The sequence below is a fragment of the Cavia porcellus genome, unplaced genomic scaffold, assembly GCF_034190915.1.
Source record: "Cavia porcellus strain 051 isolate PalLab524CR breed Dunkin Hartley unplaced genomic scaffold, mCavPor4.1 scaffold_2, whole genome shotgun sequence".
Taxonomy (NCBI): Eukaryota; Metazoa; Chordata; class Mammalia; order Rodentia; family Caviidae; genus Cavia; species Cavia porcellus.
Window position 1 is genome coordinate 129860397 of NW_026947485.1, and position 20119 is coordinate 129880515.

Sequence of the window (20119 nt, forward strand, 5' to 3'; positions counted from 1 at the left end):
AAAACAGTGTCATGTCTACATTCCCATCCCCAGGTACCAAGTGCTGGGAAAGATAATTACCTTGTCATCTTTGTCATCTTCTTCTTCCTCGTCCTCTAGCATGTCCTCCACTACCTGCAGACAGAAACAGAAGTCGTTTTTGTGCTCTTTAAAGGAGAGAATTGTGTTCTGTCATTTTGAACCTTTTGGAAATGAAAACTTTATTAACATTTGAAACATATGCACTGTGAGGGAATATTTGATCTAGAGACGGAGATTAGGAAAACGCTCTGCCTTTAATTGATTAAAAGCAGGGGACGGAAGCCAAATGGGGGAATCCTGTTCATGTGAAATGTTTTGTGACAAAGAATTTGAAGTATGCATAAGGTAAACTAACATTGATTTGGGGGATGCTTTATATCAAGAAACCTCCTTTCTACCTATTCTGCTGTCTGTGTTAATCAGGCCCTTTAAATTTAGAGCTAGATAACTAGGCATAAATCAGCTCCGCTATTTCTAATTTACTTTTCACCAAACTGTAAGATTAAAAAACAAACAAACAAACAACCCTTGATAACTGATTCGTGCTGCTGGTCTATGGCATAAAACTAACAATTTTTAATGTGGCTCAAATTTTAATTTTTATCTATGGAGTCAATTCAACTATCTGAATGACTTCTTGATTTTGAGGGTTGCCTAAAACTCTTGTTTTAATTCTCTATAATTTTATTCAAGGATTATATTATCAGCATGACATTAAAACAAAATCTATAACAAATGTGCATAAAATGTAGGAATAACTCATGTAGGTAGATATTTATATGTGTATTTTTTTAATGTCTCCTAGTTCACCCACCTCAGTACAATGGAACACTCATTTTTGACTTGCCAAATAATTTCCCTGTGTCTCAATGAATGTAGAAGTGCAGGCATTAAGAACTGGACTTGATTTCAGGAGGATTTTTGAATAGTTTCACACACATAAACAAACATACAACCATTCCAAGAAAAACAAAAGTATAAAATTTCTGTGATATGGGGTTGTTATTCAGGAAATCCAAATTTATTATGTTCACAGCATATTTCTTAATTTCTAAATTCTTATGGTGCTTTTTTCTAATGCAGTCTGAATATAACTAGAATCATAGTTATTAGATACTTTAAAACCTCTCTCTCAAATCTCATAATTTTAGAAGCTAGAGACACCAAGCCTTCTTTCATGTGATTAACCCTAACCCACAGGAATAGCCTGAGTGGAAACTTCAATAACCAGGGCTGTATTATGCAAGAAATTGTATAAACTGAGGCAATACATCTTAGTTGTTTCCAATACATTTCTTGAATATTTTAAAAGGATTAAGTGATTTGAAAGATGATCTGAAATCTTATCAACCAAAATGTAACGCAAACCACCTGAAAATCTATGAAACTGTTCTCAACTTAATGTACAATTAATTTACATATTCTATTAAAGTCTAAGACTCTGTGGTCTTTCACTTGGACATTAAGCACTTTGAAAGAATCACAGTAGTACAACATGTTCTTTCTAATGCATGCTGAGAGCTCGCACTAATTTGGAAACATACAAAGTAATTCAACCTCAACGAGAAAGATGAACTCTTGATATTCTCTCTAACTATATTCAACTACCCCATAAGCATTTATTATTGACCACCTTGTCCAAGGCACACAGAACTAGGTAATATGGGAATACAAGGATAAATAACACATAGATATAAATAGGGACTATCAGATAAGCCTTTGTGTTGACTTTTAATTTTCTTGCATTTGCAGTATTCACATCACAAGTATGCAGACAATAGTGACCATGTTTAATTCAGGTGACATATACAGGCTCTTCCAAATTGGGCAATTTGCTGATGGAAGTATGCAAAGGAAGAGCCAGCCACAACATTTCAACACATTAGATTGCATCAAAAGAACTCACCTAAACTTCATAATGTTTAGATCAATTATTTTGTATCTATAATAGACTTATCTTTAAAAATTTAAATTTGAATGAAGTAAAAATTTTATTTTGATAAAATTACCCATGTATGGTCCTATCAGATATTTTTGGGAAAATGAAATGAACACTCTACTTTTACTCTCTGTGAATAAACTCCAATATTGTGGTTAGTTATGAAAAATGTATCAGATGCCTCCTCTCTGCAGTAGTTACACTTTTGGTTCGCTGAGGACGAATGGTATAGAATTGTATCTAGATTGGAAGGAACATCAGAGATGTTCAAGAAATACTTTTCACTGAGTGCATAGATGCATGAACACTCAATCCTTCATATTTTTGAAACACTCATTGATAAAATATCTATCCTTTGTCTTATAGGCTTGACTTAACTCACTGGGAGAGACATATACCTAATCAGTGATATGGATTAGCAAAGTCAAATATTACAAATGCTTCCAAATATTTGCCTGGAAATATTTGAACACTTTATTTGAAGACTTGGGGTTCTCCACTAGCTTTCAAATTAATTTTTAAAAATTCAAAGCCACTAGCTTAGTTTACACATTTTTCAAATCAGCTATGACTCTCAAACTCAAGTATGACTCAAAGAAGTCTACAGAATTAGGCTCTTCATTTGCAAAACTCAAACTGTTCTTACCCTGCACAAGTGAGTAATTGGCTACGCACAATTGCTCCACAAATGTGCAGCCAGAACCACCCAGTACAGTCATTTGCTTTTCCATTTGGCAGAAAAGCGTTGTGTTAGCGAGGGGCCTTTGTGTTGTGTGTTAGTGCTCTAGTGAGAGCTTTTTTCTCCTTCAGTGTCTTTTTAATGCTATATCATAAACATCCATAAGTGAGGATTTATACTACAGATGGTTTCCTATTGATGCCTTTAAGCCATTTCAGGACGTGTCCCCTTATTACATTTTGTTCAGGTGAAGCTTAAGGTGCTTTGGAAAAATGAAGATGATAATAGCCCCTGTCCCACAGGGCTGGTTAAGGACCCAATGAAATTATGTATGTAAAGAACCCAGTACAGTTCCTGCTTCAAAACAATTTTCCAAAACCATTCGTTATTAATTAAAAAAATCAATGCAATATTTTTGCCATTAATTCTTGGAAATTAAAGTCTATTTTTCGTTCTGGGCACCATACCCTTTGTTCTTAATGCCATAAAACTTGATTCATGTTTTTGCCAACACTAAACAACATCTACAGGGATGCAGATAGAGGTGTGGATAAAGATTCCAAATTGAAACAATGCTCTCACCCTAGCATTTTGCTTTATGGTCCGGCGAAATGGTTGGCTGAGGGGGCAAGAATATCTCAGAAGCTGAGCTTCAATTTAAGATGTAAGCTTTAGCCAAATGCAACGAATATAGAAACTGCAAACTTGCTTTTGAAAACAAACTGTATATACAACCGAAGTGCCTTTAATGAATACACAAAATTGCAACCCTTCCCAGAGTAACACCTGCTATGTAAAAAAGAGTGCTGGAGTTTAACACTTAACCAAGGAAAATAAATAAAACACAGGAGTCCTACTCTTAAATTCCAGATCTTTCCTCTTCAAATAAAGCCAAACAACCATTACATAGTTTTGTTTTTTAAAGATTCAAAGTCCGGTTGCCCAAACGTTTGTCAGCAATAATTTAATAATACACACACGTAGGATTTCCTCCAGGATGGAAAAAATGAAAAGAGTAACGAAAAAACTGTATGTGTTAGAATGGACACATTTACAAAGTTGGGGGGTTTTCCTTCTGTTTTTTTCTTAAGGGGGAATATCTCAGCTTGGCTCTGGAATTCTCTTTCCAAATTATGCTTTCTGATACCTTGCTTGAAACCAAGTAGTATTAATCAAACAAAGGAAGGGCACCAGGGAAATCAGAAAGATGTAATGCAAGCAGTTAAAAGTGACATGACCTTCTGTAATGTCGCTCGTCACAGACTTATATGCCACACACTGGAGGAAGGTCTTGAAAGAAACTGATTCGTGGTACTATTCCTTGAATGTAATACTAATAAAGATGACATTTTAAAAAACACACAGAGACAGCCCCAAATGCAGTGTGTGCCAGCTATATTACAGCCAAAGAATAAGCTGTTAACATTATTTTAAAAGCATAATATTTCTTTTTTCATATTCAATATTTGCTGAACATTGTCATTAACATATAAAACATTATAGATGGTTACACATTAAAAAAAAACATTTTCAAAATAAGGCCAAATTACACCCATAGTACTATCTTATATAGTTTTAGGAGGGTCCTTTTAATATTAGCATGCTTTTAATTGTAACTCAGCACAACAGAACACTTTATGATTTGTAAAGATATAAAATATTAACCATGACAGTCATCTAAATAAAAATATGATAGCATATTTGAAATTATTCTAGCAGACAAAGATGCATAAGGGAGATGACCAGAAAGATGCAATAACAGGGAGGCCAACATAGTGGAAAAATGAGTGGATTCAGGGAAACAACATTATTAAATATAATCATGCTACAGTGGATATTAATTGTTGCTTTTTCATACTGAATCACGTGCATATTTAAACTTCACATGACGAGAGGGAGTTAAGAGGTAGTCAAATAATTCTTAAAACATGACATATTCTGATTTTCCTGAGAGTAATGTCATCCACTCACTTAAATCTCTTTAAGAAAAAAGAAAGAAACAGAAGAATCCCGGTTACATTAACCTTGTTAAGTATTGAGTAATGGGAAGCCAAGGCTGACAGAAAGTGATTTCTTTGGTATATTTACTTTTTTCCTTGAAAATAATCTTTGAATTAAATGGATGTTTTGCTCTGCTTGGAATGAACAGTTGCACAATTCAAATTGCTTTACTCAAACACGGTCTATAAAAAATCAGCACGTTGAAATTAAAGAAGAAATCACTGTCCAGATGTGCAATGGCAATGTTAAAATATTAAAGAAAAAAAAACTGTCACAAAAGAAATCTCATATTTCATTTCATATTTATAGAACATCCAAATGTGTACAGATGCTTATGTTTTTACACATTACAAACTAACTGCCTACTTCCACCCTAGAGATATAAAAGAATTAGGGAGGAATGGTATTTTTCGACATGGTCTGGAGCTCATTTGTACTCTCTGTCTACTTGAACCAGAAGAGCATGTAATTTTGAGTGTGGATTTATTATACATATAAGTACAATATAAAATTATGAAGTGGGATGTCTATGGAGAGGGATGATGCCGATAGCCACATAAATGACTTTGGATTGCTTAGAGGTGGAGTTGGGGCTGAAGACTGTTGTGGTCATAAGATTATAGGTGTGCATGTGCAGACATTTTTACAAAACACCTGCTTCTCATAGGATTTGTGAAAGGAAACTTTTGTGAAATGAACAGCACAATGAAACTGCACATTTAATTTACATTTGTAAGAATAATAAGACTCATAAATTGATCTGAAATATACTGTTTCATCTAGGATAACTCAAAAGCAACTGCGTGTATGATGGCTGCTTAGTTCGATTCACGCTATTAAGGATTTGACCTTGAAGTATTTCAGCTACAGTAATCATCAAGATAACGGAACCACTAGATGTAATAATAATTAGTGTGATAGGCTTGCCAGTGAGGCTGAATATATTGCAATACAAAAGAAGGCAGACTAAAAAGAAAAGCATTAGTACTTATTGCTAAAAGACTTCCTGATTTTTACAGAGACACTCAAATACAATTATTTCTTCTTGCAGAATGCATTTCCTTGCTCATTCTGGGAAGTGCCATGTTGTAATTTAGTCTGATTCTTAATAGGAAATGTGGCTTTAATGTGGGTATCAGATGACTTTTGATTCATGCCACTGATTACAGCCTGCATTCTGCATCATCAACAGCATTCTTATTTGTAGTATAATATGCTTTGCTATAAGGTGCCAGGACAGTAAATTTAGTTTACTGGCCAAGAGTATATAACCTTTGATTTCCACAAGTGCCAGCTTAATATACAGGAAAAACCCCTCCATTAAGGAAATGCTAAATAATAACAAACAAATTCTATAATCAGCACAAGCGTCTTAAATGAATTTCTTTTCATATTTCCTTCTCAGTATTCTTAAATGTTCTCATACTTACACAAAGCACTGTGAATGGAATTCTAGTGTATATTTGAACTATGTCTCCATCTAAAGGCGTTACAATGTATTGTATATATATATTTTTATATATTTTTTTTCTTGCTGGAAAATTCTAAGCTTCATGTCTTTAGGATATTTCATATTGATTAGGTTAACAGGAAAACACTTCTCAACGATTAACCTATAGCCCACTTTCGAAATAATGCTTTCTTAAACGTATATTATCTGTTGGTAAGAAATATGCAAAAGGTAAAAATTTTGAGTTTGTTTAATGTGTTTTGCAGGTAACATTGTCTCATCACTAAAGTATCTTGCAAAAATTAATGTTTTCAAAGCAAGGTATTTTTGTTCATTAGTAAACAGAGTTAAATTCAAGAAGAAAATTATTTTCCTGAGCGTCTATATTTAAAGACACATTTCCATTACAGAATCGCAATTTTGTAACTAAAAAATGCACAAGTTGAAATGTTTCAAACTCTGGAAAACACCTCAGGAACTACTGCTCTTTAAGCAGTCTAATGAAAGGTCTGCATTATTTAACATTTTCTGCAACACAGGAATAGGCAGTTGTGCTGCTTTGGAAGAGTGTGCCTTTGAAGGGTCAAGCCAGCTCTCAGAAATGTCCCTTACTGTGACCCATAGGATGCCTCCAGGAGCTCAAAGCTGCAGTGGGTCAGAAGTGTTTTTTCCCCCCAAGTAAATGTATAGTTTAGCATACATATTATAAGTAAATACTACATGGTTGGAATATGAGAAGTCTTCAAAGAATATGAAAACAAAACAAATATTTTTTTCATGGGGATTAGTATTAGCAGGCTTTTAAAAGACCATATTAACCTGTTAGGTCTAATTCACTTTCTATGAAAATCCACAATAACTCACTATGTTAAGTAGTATGTTAAGGTCAATAAAGGGTGAATAGAATGGATGTGATTTGCCTTAATTCGAGTTTTTTTCTTTTCTTTTCCCTCTAAGAATATTTTGAGGCCTGAAAACATTACATCGTAAAATTTAGCTTGAAACACGGAGCTTGTTTGAAATGTATGTATATAAAAAAATCACAGTACTTGAGTTCTTTGCGTATATCTTTTTCTATATGCCATGAAAAAAAATTCATTTTTTAATCTTTTTTTCTTCACAAAAGAAAGCCCTAGAGAGCTTGGACCTACATTTGGACTGGAAAGAATGTCTGAGGTGAATGGTGAATTGTGGCAGAAAAGCCTGGATAAAAAGGATGTTCAGAACCCCACAAACCCCCGTAGTGGTTATATCCTGAGTTGCCCGCAGTATAACAGAGTTCTCTCAATAGTCTCACAAAAGCCTGCCTGGTCCACTTATCATTTCTGCTTTATGTAGTGTACTGTATGATCACTAAATTAGAACATAATGCATTTATAATATTTATAGTACCAACATTTAGTTAAATAACCTTTATGTAAGATTTATGTTGATTTTTTTTATTTCTCATTTAATGGCAAATTATGAAGAGCATGTTTCATAAAGATAATTCTCCATTTAAATTCATCAGTCCATTAAATATTAAAATTATGTTTCTGATGCAATTGAGAACAAATTTGTCCAGCTTCAGTGATTATTTGCACTCATAAAAATTAGGCTTGATTAATAAAATTTAAATGCTTGATTAAGTTGACATTTTCATGTTCCATTCTGATTTATTAAAATGAGTCCCTGTCTCCAGGCCTAGTATGCTACTGTGGGTTTACCTTTCCCTTTTTCTTGCCCGACACAGTGAGGAGTCAGGAAAGAATACTTTTGCTTCTAAGCTTGATAATGGCTTAGTGAAATGCCCTGTTCTTTGCTAGTGGTACTGCCTGCCTTTGTCTCCAAGCATCTTTCCTGGTGCAGATGTGTTCACAATAACCCAGAAAAAAAGTTTCTTTCACCCATCTATGAATATAATCAGCACAATGGCATACACTTATGGTATTTCTATGAAATTTAGTTTCTAAGAATCTTTAATCTGTTGACAATTGCTTTAATTCACATTTCTTCATATGCCTTTGTTTATAGATAAAAATGTGGGTTTACATTTTTTGTAGGCCTTCTATATACACTGAAAAGAATTATGGATACAGGAATTCCTACCATGGCAATAATACTATTATTCCCATTGGGTTGGTGAGGAAACTGAGGCTCAGGGAAATGAATAAATCTGTGTAGATAGCAAGTAGGAGGTTTGGAATTTAATGCCATGTCTTTTGCATTTCAACATTTGGGGTCGTAATGTTTATTATCTGCAAAGATGCAATTGTAACATCTGTTTTTAAGGAGTTTTGCTTTGTTTTTGTTTTGTTCTGCTGGAACAAAAACATGAAAATATAACTCAATTGAGAATTTTGCATAGGTGAATTGAATGTCTCTTATTTAAACAACACTACCTGAACAACCAAATATTTTTAATTAAATGGTGGTGTGTATTAACAATTTTTTCTCATATCATGAAATAAATTCAGTAGCAAATGACATGTAATGCTCTCAAAAGTATCTCTTGTTTGCCCCTTGAAATGTACTGTTCCAATTCTACATACAAGATAATAGAAGGGACTTGTAGTCTGTGCTCTTGATAAATGTATCTCATGCAATGCTTACAAAAAATATATATAAATTTTTTACGTCTATGGGAGTCCCAATAATAGTTCTGATTTGTAAACATTTTCTATAAGCAGATAAAGATATACAAGGTGTTACTGAAAAATACAACAAATGCTTAAATTTTAAAAATTATAGTAAAAGATACATGGCCATTAATCTTTCCTGCTCCAAGCACACTTCTGGTCATTTCTTCAAGCAGCTTTGGACACCCTCTCTCATACGTGTCTTTAACTGACTGTCATTGCTGCTTCCATTTCCAAAATCAGTTCAAACATTTACCTTTCATGGTCATTTTTATTTTGAGGGAGACCCAGAAGTCTCATGGTACCACATTTGGTTAAAACCATGAATTAAGGCACACTGTAATATTTCTATGTTACAGAAATTTGTCTTAAATATTTTGAATCCACTCAGGACATCAAAGCAACCATCACAGTGCAACTAAAGACACTCACAAGAGAGGACTTCCAGAACTGCTTCAGAAAGCGGCAAGGACAGGGGATAAGCAAGGGAGAGTATATTAAAGGGGATTAATAGAAATGTGGTTTTTAAAAAAATGTAATGACTTAAAACATTTAAACCTTCTCTATAGTTTTCAATTACAGCTCATATCATTTGGTTTCTATTTTCAGTTTGCAAATGTGGATAAGACCTAGTACCCACAAATTAAAGGAAATGTCTACTTTAGCTCACAGTCAGTCTGTTGTCAGTTGCCTTCAATGCAGGACAGCATGGTTGAGGTGTGGGGCAGAGGAAGGCTGCTGTAGCATTGGCATAGAAAGCAAAGAGTGAAGAAGGAGCAGAAAGGGAGATATAACCTTCCTGGCCACATCCACAGGGTCCACCTCTTCTGAGCAGGCTCATCTTCTAACAGCAAGTCAGCTGTAAGGCCCTGTAATCCAATCATTGTTCAAAGGTCCTGCCTATGACTACAGGAGGGATTGGTGGGGGGGGAGACTCCAGATGTAAACCATGACATTCTGCCCAAATCTGTCTTAGTCTATTTCTAGTCACTGAGACAGGGCTCTTGCAATGTTTTGGCACGTTTCTGAACCAGAGACATTAAGTCTCTACAAAAACATAAACCTCTGCCAAGAGCATTCAGCACCCAGTGATAAAGATTAACAATACAAAGTAGTCCTGGGCCATGAGTTATCAGGTGCTGTAGCTTGTGTTATCTTTGGTTCTTCATCCTACTGCATCACCACAATTTTTGCAGCAGTTTGACTATCTACCAGAAGCTACATGAACATCATTCAGAAATGAACAAACACGAGGCCATTAGAAATAGATAGGAAAACACATCTTTCCCGAGACTGAATTTGTGACCACTCCTTTGTTCTCTTCTCCTAAGTATCACTCCTCAATTATGGTAATGACAAAATCAGGGTGGGAGTGTTCAGAACTTTTAAAACAAAGATGATACGACACTTGGCAGATAGCCAGCTAGAGGCTTGAGTTGGATACCCAGGAGAATCATTCTGATGGGAAGTCACTGAATCCATGAGACACTTTGAGGAGGTTTTGGGGAGTTGGTGTTCCACTGACAGTGGTTCCAGGGGCTAATAGAAGCTTAAGAGAAAATCAGTCGTTTATGGGAACAACTCCAGCTTTCCTTAGAAGTTGTCAAAATGATTCCGTTGGTTGAAAAGGAGTTGGATTTCAGGAAAGAAACGCTCTATGAACTAGTGGAACCTCGTTTCCTCATTATATTCTCCCAGAAATCTCTGGAGAACCCAAAAAAGGTGGGAAGATTTCTGTCTGATGGTAGGCAGCTAAGACAGAGCAGGAACCATAAATATCTTCTGAGGCAACTACCTTGAACTTTAAGTCTGTCTTTTAAGTCTTAATAGATCTGAAGCAAAAATTGTTCCTTCTAGTGAACTGATCTTCAGAAAGTTGATTTTTAAAAATATAAGCATTTTTCTTACATCTTTTTATATGTGAACCAACATGTCACATACAGGTGACGCTCATCTTCGACCATCCTACAGTTTTATCATTCCTGTTTTAAGTGTAGCTGCAGTTTGAGAATAAGGTAAAAGGACAGCCTGTAAATTCAAGAAGAATTAAAGGTAAACAGGAAGTTACTGAGTGAAAGAGGACAGGGAGAAGAGCAAGTGGGCATTATAACAACAGATATTTGGCTTTGTATGTGCAGCACACACATATCCAGACTTATCTTTTCATGCACGTTCTGCATATCATATACAGACCTTTATCCCTGAACTCACTATATTCAGGTATTTGATTTAGTTTCTCCCTCAGGTCTCATCACTGTCTTAAATAACAGCACTGTTAATTCCTAAAAATACTCAATGATTATTTTCTTGACTGGAAATTATTTTCTTGACAGAAAGTAGACAGTTTTGGGATTTGGAAAGAAAGATCAAACTAAAATATTTACTCACGCAAATATTTTAAAAAATAAAACTGATGTTTTCGAGATCTCTTGCTCTGCATTGGGATTAGATACACAAAGCACTATGGGTGTGTTCTGGTTTGTCATTTGTGAGGCTCCCTGCTCTGGCCTCATACTCCTACCTTTTGTCCAAAAAATGTTATACATTTTCAAACAAACAAAAACAGACAAATGCAAAAGCCAAAAACAAAAACCACACAAACAATCTTTGTGGAATAAAGAGGAGATTAAGCTCATGTAGTGGTTTAATGATGGAACCTGCTCATGAAGGGGTTTCTCGGATATGCTTGAGATCAGAGAGCCATCCGAGCACCACAATTGTGAAAGTAGGATTTTATTCTGGATCGATCACTTTCCTGCAGGTCTAGGTAAGACTGTGAGGTACTGGGATAAAGCTGACAAATAAATACAGGGCATCTGGTTAATTCATAATTTCAAATACATAGCAAGTATTACTTAATGTAAGACACTCCCATTATCTGAAACTCCAATTTAATTAGTCAGCTGTGTTGTTATTTGTTACATCTGGAAGTCCTAAGTTAGGATGAAATCATTGGGTTTCAGCATTGGGGCGTAAGAAAAATCTACAAAATCGAAGGTCATCTGGTCACCGTCTAAGGAGGAGGAGATGAGAGCATGCGATGGTTGGAGGAGGGTTTGAAATGAGTAGAGAACATTTGGAAATCCAGTCGGTCCATGTCCAGACCCTGGTGAGTGATGCTCACCAGTGTGGGGGACACTCTCTGTAGGGTGAGTGGCCAGTCAGCAGGCTAAGCAGGCTAAGAATAGCTTTGAGAGGGGTCGTGGGGTATAAACTTTTCAACGGACACCTAATTGGCTGTTGTTTGGCTCCTTCATGTAGTGATTGTGTTGGGGGAACCAAAGGCTTTGATCCTCCCAGAGTTTTGCAAGCTGGTGACCTTCTGAAAAAAACTGAGAAAATTTCTGTTGAAATAAGCACGAGAAAGAAAAGAGTGATCATCTATTTTTAGATGTATTTACAGGCTGTATGACTCAGGGCCGCTTCTGTGAAGAGCAATGAGCGTGTGGTCTTTTTTGGTACTGAAATGCAAACACAGGAGACTTGTCTGTGCTGCTTTCAGTGAATGACAAAATCCTCACTGAAGCAGAGAGGTTCTAACTGTGCATTCAGAATGCTTTTGCTTATGGATTCCTCTTCTCTCTCAGCTTGATTTTGCAAGCTCTTTAGATCCTGTTAGGAATAATTCACTTATTCACTGTCTCACATATTTAAATATCCCACTGTGGACTGTTTTGGAACTCAGAACATTGGCTGAAAAATGATAAATGTGTTTTATTGACAGAGATTCAGGTCAAACACCAGATGTTTCTTTGGTGAACCTGCCCAGTTTTTCCAACAGCATTTATGGTAGCAAAAGTATTTTTTTTTTCTTTATAAAACCTGTTTTTTCTAGGTAGCTCCTTTGAAACTAATTGAATCAGATCCAACAAGAAACAAGATGAAGTATTATTCTTAAGGGGAAAAGAAGTGAATGAGTTACCATTTCGGGGAAGTTAGTGAAACATTTCAGTATTTACTAAAGTATTTGAGCAAGGCAGGCTTTGTCTCAATTTGTGTCACAGTCATATCATGAGTCAGAATGATTTCATTGATCTGTCCCACTCCTCAGTCTTTTAATGCCATCATTGATTAGGCAACTGAGATTGTTGTGTGGGAGGCTTATCATGACAGTAAGAATGAATGTTCTTTTAAAGTGTAATTAAAAAACCTGCACAGAGAATTTCTGTATGTCAAAAAAAAAATTCGAAGACTTTCCTAGCTTACAAGAAGGATTCTGAGCATCAGTTTACCCTCCCAAGCTCACCTGGGTGAAGGGGAGGTTGTTTTTCTGGTTGTGGGTGCCTTTGAATTGAATGGGCCAGGACAGACATCCAACATCATTTCTTGAGAAGTCCCTGGGTACCTTATAGGGAAGAATCCAGGGACTTCTGTGATGCTATGCAAAGCCCTGGACACTTAAAAAGTGGCCCTTTGGGAAAGATGTATCCAAGTTTTTACTAGAAAAATATCCAGAGGTTCTGGAAAAGGACAGAGCTGGGTTTCCATCACATTTACTCTGTGGAGTTCATTATTTAGCCTTTCATTTTGAATGTTCTCATTTGTTAAGTGGGGATAACACCACTAAAAATCATTTACTTGATGTAGTTATTGCAAAGAATAAAAAGATGTGACATCTCTAAAAGGCTTAGCGGGATATCTGATGTGTAGAAATTACTTAATAAGCATTTACTCCATTCGCCTGAATGAACAGTAAGAAAGATAAAGGGCTAGGGAATTGTTTTCAATCAATATGTCTGCTTGAAGGCAGAATTAGTGCTACTGGGTTTTTTTTTTGTTTGTTTGTTTGTTTTTTCTGTAACTCTTGAGGGACACTTGACCAGGGAGACATGGGATATACCAAAGTATAATTCCAAGAGGAAACAGAATTGATTGGAGGTTAGTAGCAAAATCCTGAGATGAATATGCCTGTGCAAAAGTTATTTAATCTCTCTTGTCTGATTTCCTGGGACAGAAAGTAAAAATGATACCTGTGGGATGTGTGAGAGACCCTTGGTTTCTTGAGCAACCCATTTCCTTCATCATCTTGAGATTAGAGTCCCTTTTTAAGGAGTACAAATAGCCACAACTGCTTCACATTCATCGCTTCAAATGAAGAGACTGGGGCATCACCTATTATAGGAGGACCAACCCATTGGCTAGGCTGGCACAATTTGGCTTCTCTCTCCAGACAGGACTAATTGACACAGTGAATAAAGTGTGCTTCACTTGGTACCCAAGAGGGTTCAGTAATTTTTAAGCTAAAAGTAAAGACTATTTCCTGGCAACTATTTTTCCCTTTCAAAAATTCTGTGTGCAGTATTTATAAATTAGTGGGTTGGTACAAGCCTAATAGGTAGTGCAGGGGAAATTTTCTCCAGCTTTTGAAGTGACAGCTCAAATCAAGAGGAGGATGACATTTTTATCTTTATATTCCTTTCATGCCACGGAGATTTCTGAATGAAGCATGTATTAAGCAGTTTTCTCTGGAAAAGCCGAACAGTTCTCATGCTAGAAATTTTAATGTCATGATCCCAGTCTAGGTAGATTCAGACCTAGGATAGCTTATTTTTAACAAGATGGACTGGGAAACAATGTGAGGTGAAATACCATTTCTAAGTATGCCTTTCCTGTGGTTACCCTCTGAGATTACACCTCCAACCTTGGGAATGGCTGCCTGCTTTGCCTGTCCTTAACAGTTCAGCTCATTAAGTGTAGCAAAACTTATTCAGCAAGGATTGTATCTCACTTTTCTAATTAAACTAGAACAGGCACTATAGAAGGAGAAGGGTGGAGATTTTAGTTACTGCAATCTTAAGGTTCTACAACAGGAAAACCTTCCCTTAATAAATAATATTCACTCTTTGCTATCCCAGTATTTATCCCAACAGTCCATCAATATGGTGAATTTTCACTCATTCATGCCTTGTTCATGTCTCACAGTGTTTGTTTTTTTTTTCTCATTCAACTTCTTATGCCATGGAACTAGTATTTCCTTTTCTTTTTCTATGTAAAGCTGAGGGTCATTTTGATTTGTTCTTCATTTATAGTTTCATCGCAATTAAATTTTCTTAGTTGAATGTATAGTTTCATTTTCATGACAGAAATCTCTCTCTCTGTCTCTCCCTCTCTCTCTGTCTCTCTGTCTCTGTCTCTGTCTCTGTCTCTGTCTCTGTCTCTGTGTGTCTGTGTGTCCTTGTGTCTGTCTGTCTGTCTGTCTGTCTCTCTCTGCCTTTCTCTTTCCAATATGGAAAATTTCCTGATTTTTGGATTAGGCAACCATGTGATTAATGCACATCAAAGATCCAATAGTTTTTACACATGTTGAAAAATCCTGCAATGTTTCGGAGATAGCATCAAGGGCACTGGGCAAAACACTATTCCTCCAGGGCTATATACTGTGCAGAAGTCACTTAGCCACAGCATAGTAACCCCTACAAGCACTTTCCCTTAATTTGCATACACACATATATAATCTGCAACCAGCAAAGTATAATCCAGGTCTCTTTTCAAAAGGAGCAACCAGTTCAAATGCACAGCTGGGTATGCCAGAAAACACATAATTAGACAAATTGGATTTAAGAGTTACGTAAGGTCTCAACTGAGCCAGTGAATAAGAAGCTGAATGAAACGTTGTGATTGCTGCTCTGGTGCCTGGGAAGAACAGAATATGTGGATATGTGTGTTTTGGGCAAATAAAAGGCAATTACTGGGAGTTATGGCATGCAGTTGGCATTCTGAAGAGTTAGACTATAGAATGCTTCACAGTGGGTTGTGCTGGGGGGACACAGTGTGGGCCAGGGATAAAAGGGGAAGTCTGTTAGAAGACGTGTGCCTAAGAGGGAAAGATCTGGAGAGGCCTATTTTGGAATTGTATTTTGTAAAAACGTAAAGGGCAGTTGAAAAATGGCATGTTATGCAATGTTAATTCCGTATTATGTAATTTTTCTACACATTTATAAAAAGTCAGAAAATTTTAAGTTCCAAGGATACATTATATATTATTTTCCCCTGGTAAAATGGACTTTTCCAGCCAAGACAGGTATGTTCTGGAAAAGATAACAACCGGTTTACAGTTTCAGAATTTTTTATTAAGAATTCTCAAACCGATGACTAAATATTGAAGATAAGCTCCCTCATAGGATTAAGAAACTAAAACTAAATTACCACTTTTTCCTATTTGCAAGTAATCTTATTTGCAAATTCGTCTCAAGGCAACTGAATGAAAAATAAGAGATTTTTCTCTCTTGACAATCTCTCTGAAATAAATAGGACAAAAAAGCAATTGTCTGAAAGAGTCCTATTTTCTTAAAGAAAATATCCTGGATTAATTGACCAAAGTACTTATTAGGCCCCCTGACACCAACTTTTATAACATCTGGGACTTACCTCTCAGTGTGCAATTCAAATATATATCTATAAAAATCCTTGCCGATAGTAATAACTTTTTGTCTATTGATGCTGCCTAACCATTAAAATCTCTATCAGCAATCTTCAAATTTCATTTGACATTATTTACAAAAACTATTTTGGACACTTTTAATTTGTAGACTTGCCGGAGACAGTGGCAAACACAGAGATAAAAAGTATCTTCCTTCAAACACACCCTCTGGTAAGGGATACAGAAAAACGACAGGGAAATAAATCTGGTGTGTTATTGGCAACTTTACCATATACTTTGTGGTTCTGTGTAATCAAAATTTGATTGTATTTTGATGAGGAGGAATTATGTTGAAGAAATAAGATTTTACTTATGTTACCCTTTGAAGTATACATTGCTTCAAAGGAACTTTCGTGTCACAGTTATGTCTTTTTAACTGCTCTGATGCTTATTATTACAATAAAGCAGTCTGCAACATTTTTTCACTAGTACTATGTCACTATACATCATTACAATAGTTGACAAAAATTCCTGTGTATAAACCACATGAAAAACTGCACAGCTGATGAATACGCAGTTATCAAGTCAATTCCTGTGTTTGACAATCCTTTAATTTCTTCATGGCCATCTATCAAGTTGTCCAATTACAAATGTCCTATTTGGAGACCTTCCTCCTTGTTTATTTATATGCAGGAAAGATATTGCAAATAAATTTGTAGAGTAGTGAAATACTCTACAGGACTAAAAACTTGTTAGGAGAACAAAATCACTAGCTTCTGCTTCTTAGTCTAAAAGAAAGAGAGGGAGGGAGGAAAGGTAAGAGACAGAGTGCAAGAGAGCACAAAGGTTGTCACATATATTCTAAAGACTTTCCAAAGTGTCAAAGATGGCAAATATATTTAGTTCCACTTTCTTTAAATGATTTGAAAGTTCTTCATTTTTGAGCTGGTACTTAAATAGACTTGTCACAGAAAGAAAGGTACTTGCTATTGTGCAGTGAATACCATTGACTTCAGGTACTTTAACACACTTTTCCAAGCCAACAAATATAAATCCTTCTTCCCTTTCAATGACTGCACAGAGAACTGTTTTAAGTAAAGCATATTCATTTGATCTGATCATTAAGAATTTTGTGACATAATTTGGTAATTCAGGATTCGTCAAGACAGAAAAACGGAGAAGGTACAATAATTTCCAGTAACTACCGTTTATGACTAAAAATCATAGCCATTCTGTGGTGCATTGCCTACTTCAGTTTCTATCAAGATGAGTAACACTAGAAATAGATGAATACTTTCTATTGAGTTAGGACCAAAGAGTTAGTTTTCATCTGATAAAACTTTCTTCAAAACTTGAGTACTTCATAGAAAGAAATTCTGGTTTGTAAAACCAAATCCAATGCTGATCTTGTCGGTGGAGCTAAGACTGAGAACAAAAACACGAGTAAGAAAGTAGAGACTTACTGTATCACGTTGCCTGTTATCTTTCCCTGATATTATCAAGAAGTAGTTCCATGTCAATAGTAACAACAAAACCAGGGGTATCATGTAGAGCTCAAAATTCCACACTACAAAGAGAAAGAGCTGGAGGAAAGAGAAGAGAGGAAAAAGATGAGTCAATTCTGAATTTCATTAGAGGGACTCTCTTATTCATACTCTACTTTAGAAACCAAAAAAACTGAACACTTCAGGATGGCAAGATTTATCTTGAAAACAAGCTGTGCAAAGATGAGTATTTTTCTAAAAGTACAACTGACTTCTGCAAAGTCAAGGTTAAGATTTTTACTGTGTTTCATTTCTAAGAAGGAAACACTAATATCATTACATTATCAAAGAGGCAATGTTAATTTTTCTCCTCTAGTAAGGTTAGACAAAATAATTTTTTTAAAGGCAGCAAAACGAGCTTCAGTACATTGTCAGAATAATCCAGTCCAGCTGTCTTAATTTCAAAAGCTGAGTCACTATTAAACATCAGGGACTTTTAAAATCTCACTTGGATAACACAATATAACCAGTATAACAAGCAGATGAAAATACTGAGCCTACACAGAGAGCTGCGAAAGTTTCATGTTATGAAAAACAAAAAACAAAAAATCCCCACTACCAACAAGTGTAAAAAAGTTTGCCTTAGTGTTCAGTATCACTACAGAAATCAAATGACTACTACATGAAAATAAAGAATAATTCCATCAAACGAAATTCTAATATACTTATTTGTATTAGTTTTTAACACCTATAACTCTATGCATATAAACTATTTTTTGTTGTAAGACAAATGTTAGATTAGGAACTCAGGGTGACAGATGGAGCCATTCTAAGAGCATTTGAACTGTAAACTAACAGGACTTCGAATAGAAAGCATGGCTCACTCTCTATATCCCGGGCCCAGACTCTTGGACAGTTAAACATATTTTTAAATTCTTAGGGTATGTGGTTCTCCCTGTCAACTGACGTTAATGTTAAATCAGGTGGGATACAAGATCTGTACTCCACACCTGACACTGATGCTAACTCTCTGAATAACCTTTAGCAACTGATGCGTTCCTCTGTCTAGTTTATTTCCTCTGTGAAGAAGGAACCAAGGAAGTATTGCTTCACAGTTCTAGGAATTAAACAGTTAAAATGTGTTAAGGGTTTGATGCCCTGTTTGGTATCCAGTAAGTTGACAAAAACAAACATAAAAACTACTGTAGTGTAAATGGTATCGGTACTCAGAAAGTTAACTAATTATGAACTGAGTCGTCAAATTCTAAAGCCATCTGCCAGCTAAGAGTTAGCTGAATGGTAGTATAACTAGGAATTTCAGTCAGATGCTTGGGTATTGTCAGCTCCAGATGTTTGGCAGGTAAGGGGACTTGGGGGTGACACCCCACGGACACTCCTGTCAGGCACAGCATGGAACACCTGAAAGAACTTCAGTCAAGGCCACAGCCCACTCAAATGGCAAAGATAACTGAACTACAGAATGTGAGTGAGACCCCTAGCCAGAAGGCCAGAGAACTCAAGATCTGGGCCTTAGAATATCAATTTGCCTCCGTGTTTCCACATCTAAACAGACATCAGTAAACCTGACGGCTTCTGGAACACCTCTCCAAATTTCAAATGACCTTTGACATTACTGTACCACTGGGGTTATTCATGTTAAATATGGAATTCTTTGATATTCATAACTCAAATGGACACACACACACAAAACAAAAAAACAAAACGGTGGCTCAGTAACCTAACAAATGAATCTGGGAGAGTATTATGTGATGATAATACATTCTTAAAGTAATTTCTCTGCATATTGAACAAGTTCTTGTATAACCAAAATTCTAAATATTGCAATGCATGAAACATTAGCTCTATGTTTTCTTTCACCAGAAAAGTAGAAAGTCTTCTAGAAAAACATATCTCTATTTAATTTTTGAAAAAAATAAAATGATAAAAGCTATAATTGACAGGTGTTGTTATATATTTTATGAAGATAATTATTTTTCAGGAAATTAATTAAGGTGCACTTAATAGACATTAACACCATTTGTAAAAGGGAAAATTATTTTTTTTCTTGTTACTTATTTCTCATTCCTCTTCATTTTTTGGTTTTGTTTTGTTTTGCTTTGGTGCTAGAAGATGAAACCTAGAACCTTGTACGTGTTATGCAAGCACTCTAACACTGAACTAGACTCCCAGATTGAAAAATTAGTTTTGGTTAGAGTCCATATTAAGGTTTTCACATTTATTTTTAATGTTTAGGTAGTCACTAGGATGTAAGCTCCTTAAGAGTAGGGAATTCTTTTCTTTTTATTCACTGTTTTACATTTGGGATCTTAAAAGAGTGCTTAGGGTACAATAAATATTCAGTTTTACTGAATTAAAGAGGAAATGGGTACTGGGTTCCTGAATCATTCAAAAGACATCTATTTAACTGTTGGTATTAGTAAAAGTGCAGAACAGCTATATAGAGCCAACTAATTTCAGAAAAATGCATTCAGAATTACAAACTGGCATGCTACTAGCAAACATCTGCCTTCCACAGATAAGTCTGCCTGAGCACTTCTTCCAGACAA

At 35.7% G+C, this 20119-nt stretch overlaps 1 protein-coding gene across 11 annotated transcripts in view; it reads right to left on the bottom strand.

The window, feature by feature from the left end:
* Positions 1-20119, bottom strand: part of Mctp1 (multiple C2 and transmembrane domain containing 1) — a 539183-nt gene that overhangs the window by 65512 nt on the left and 453552 nt on the right. For 8 of the 11 annotated variants that reach the window (XM_063245354.1, XM_063245355.1, XM_063245356.1 and 5 more), the window contains 2 exons: positions 17532-17651; positions 61-114 (listed from right to left, as the gene is read on the bottom strand). In XM_063245354.1, coding sequence (XP_063101424.1) covers positions 61-114; positions 17532-17651 — 174 coding nt within the window. The remainder of the gene's footprint in view (positions 1-60; positions 115-17531; positions 17652-20119) is intronic. The other 3 variants (XM_063245361.1, XM_063245358.1, XM_063245362.1) reach the window with 1 other exon arrangement.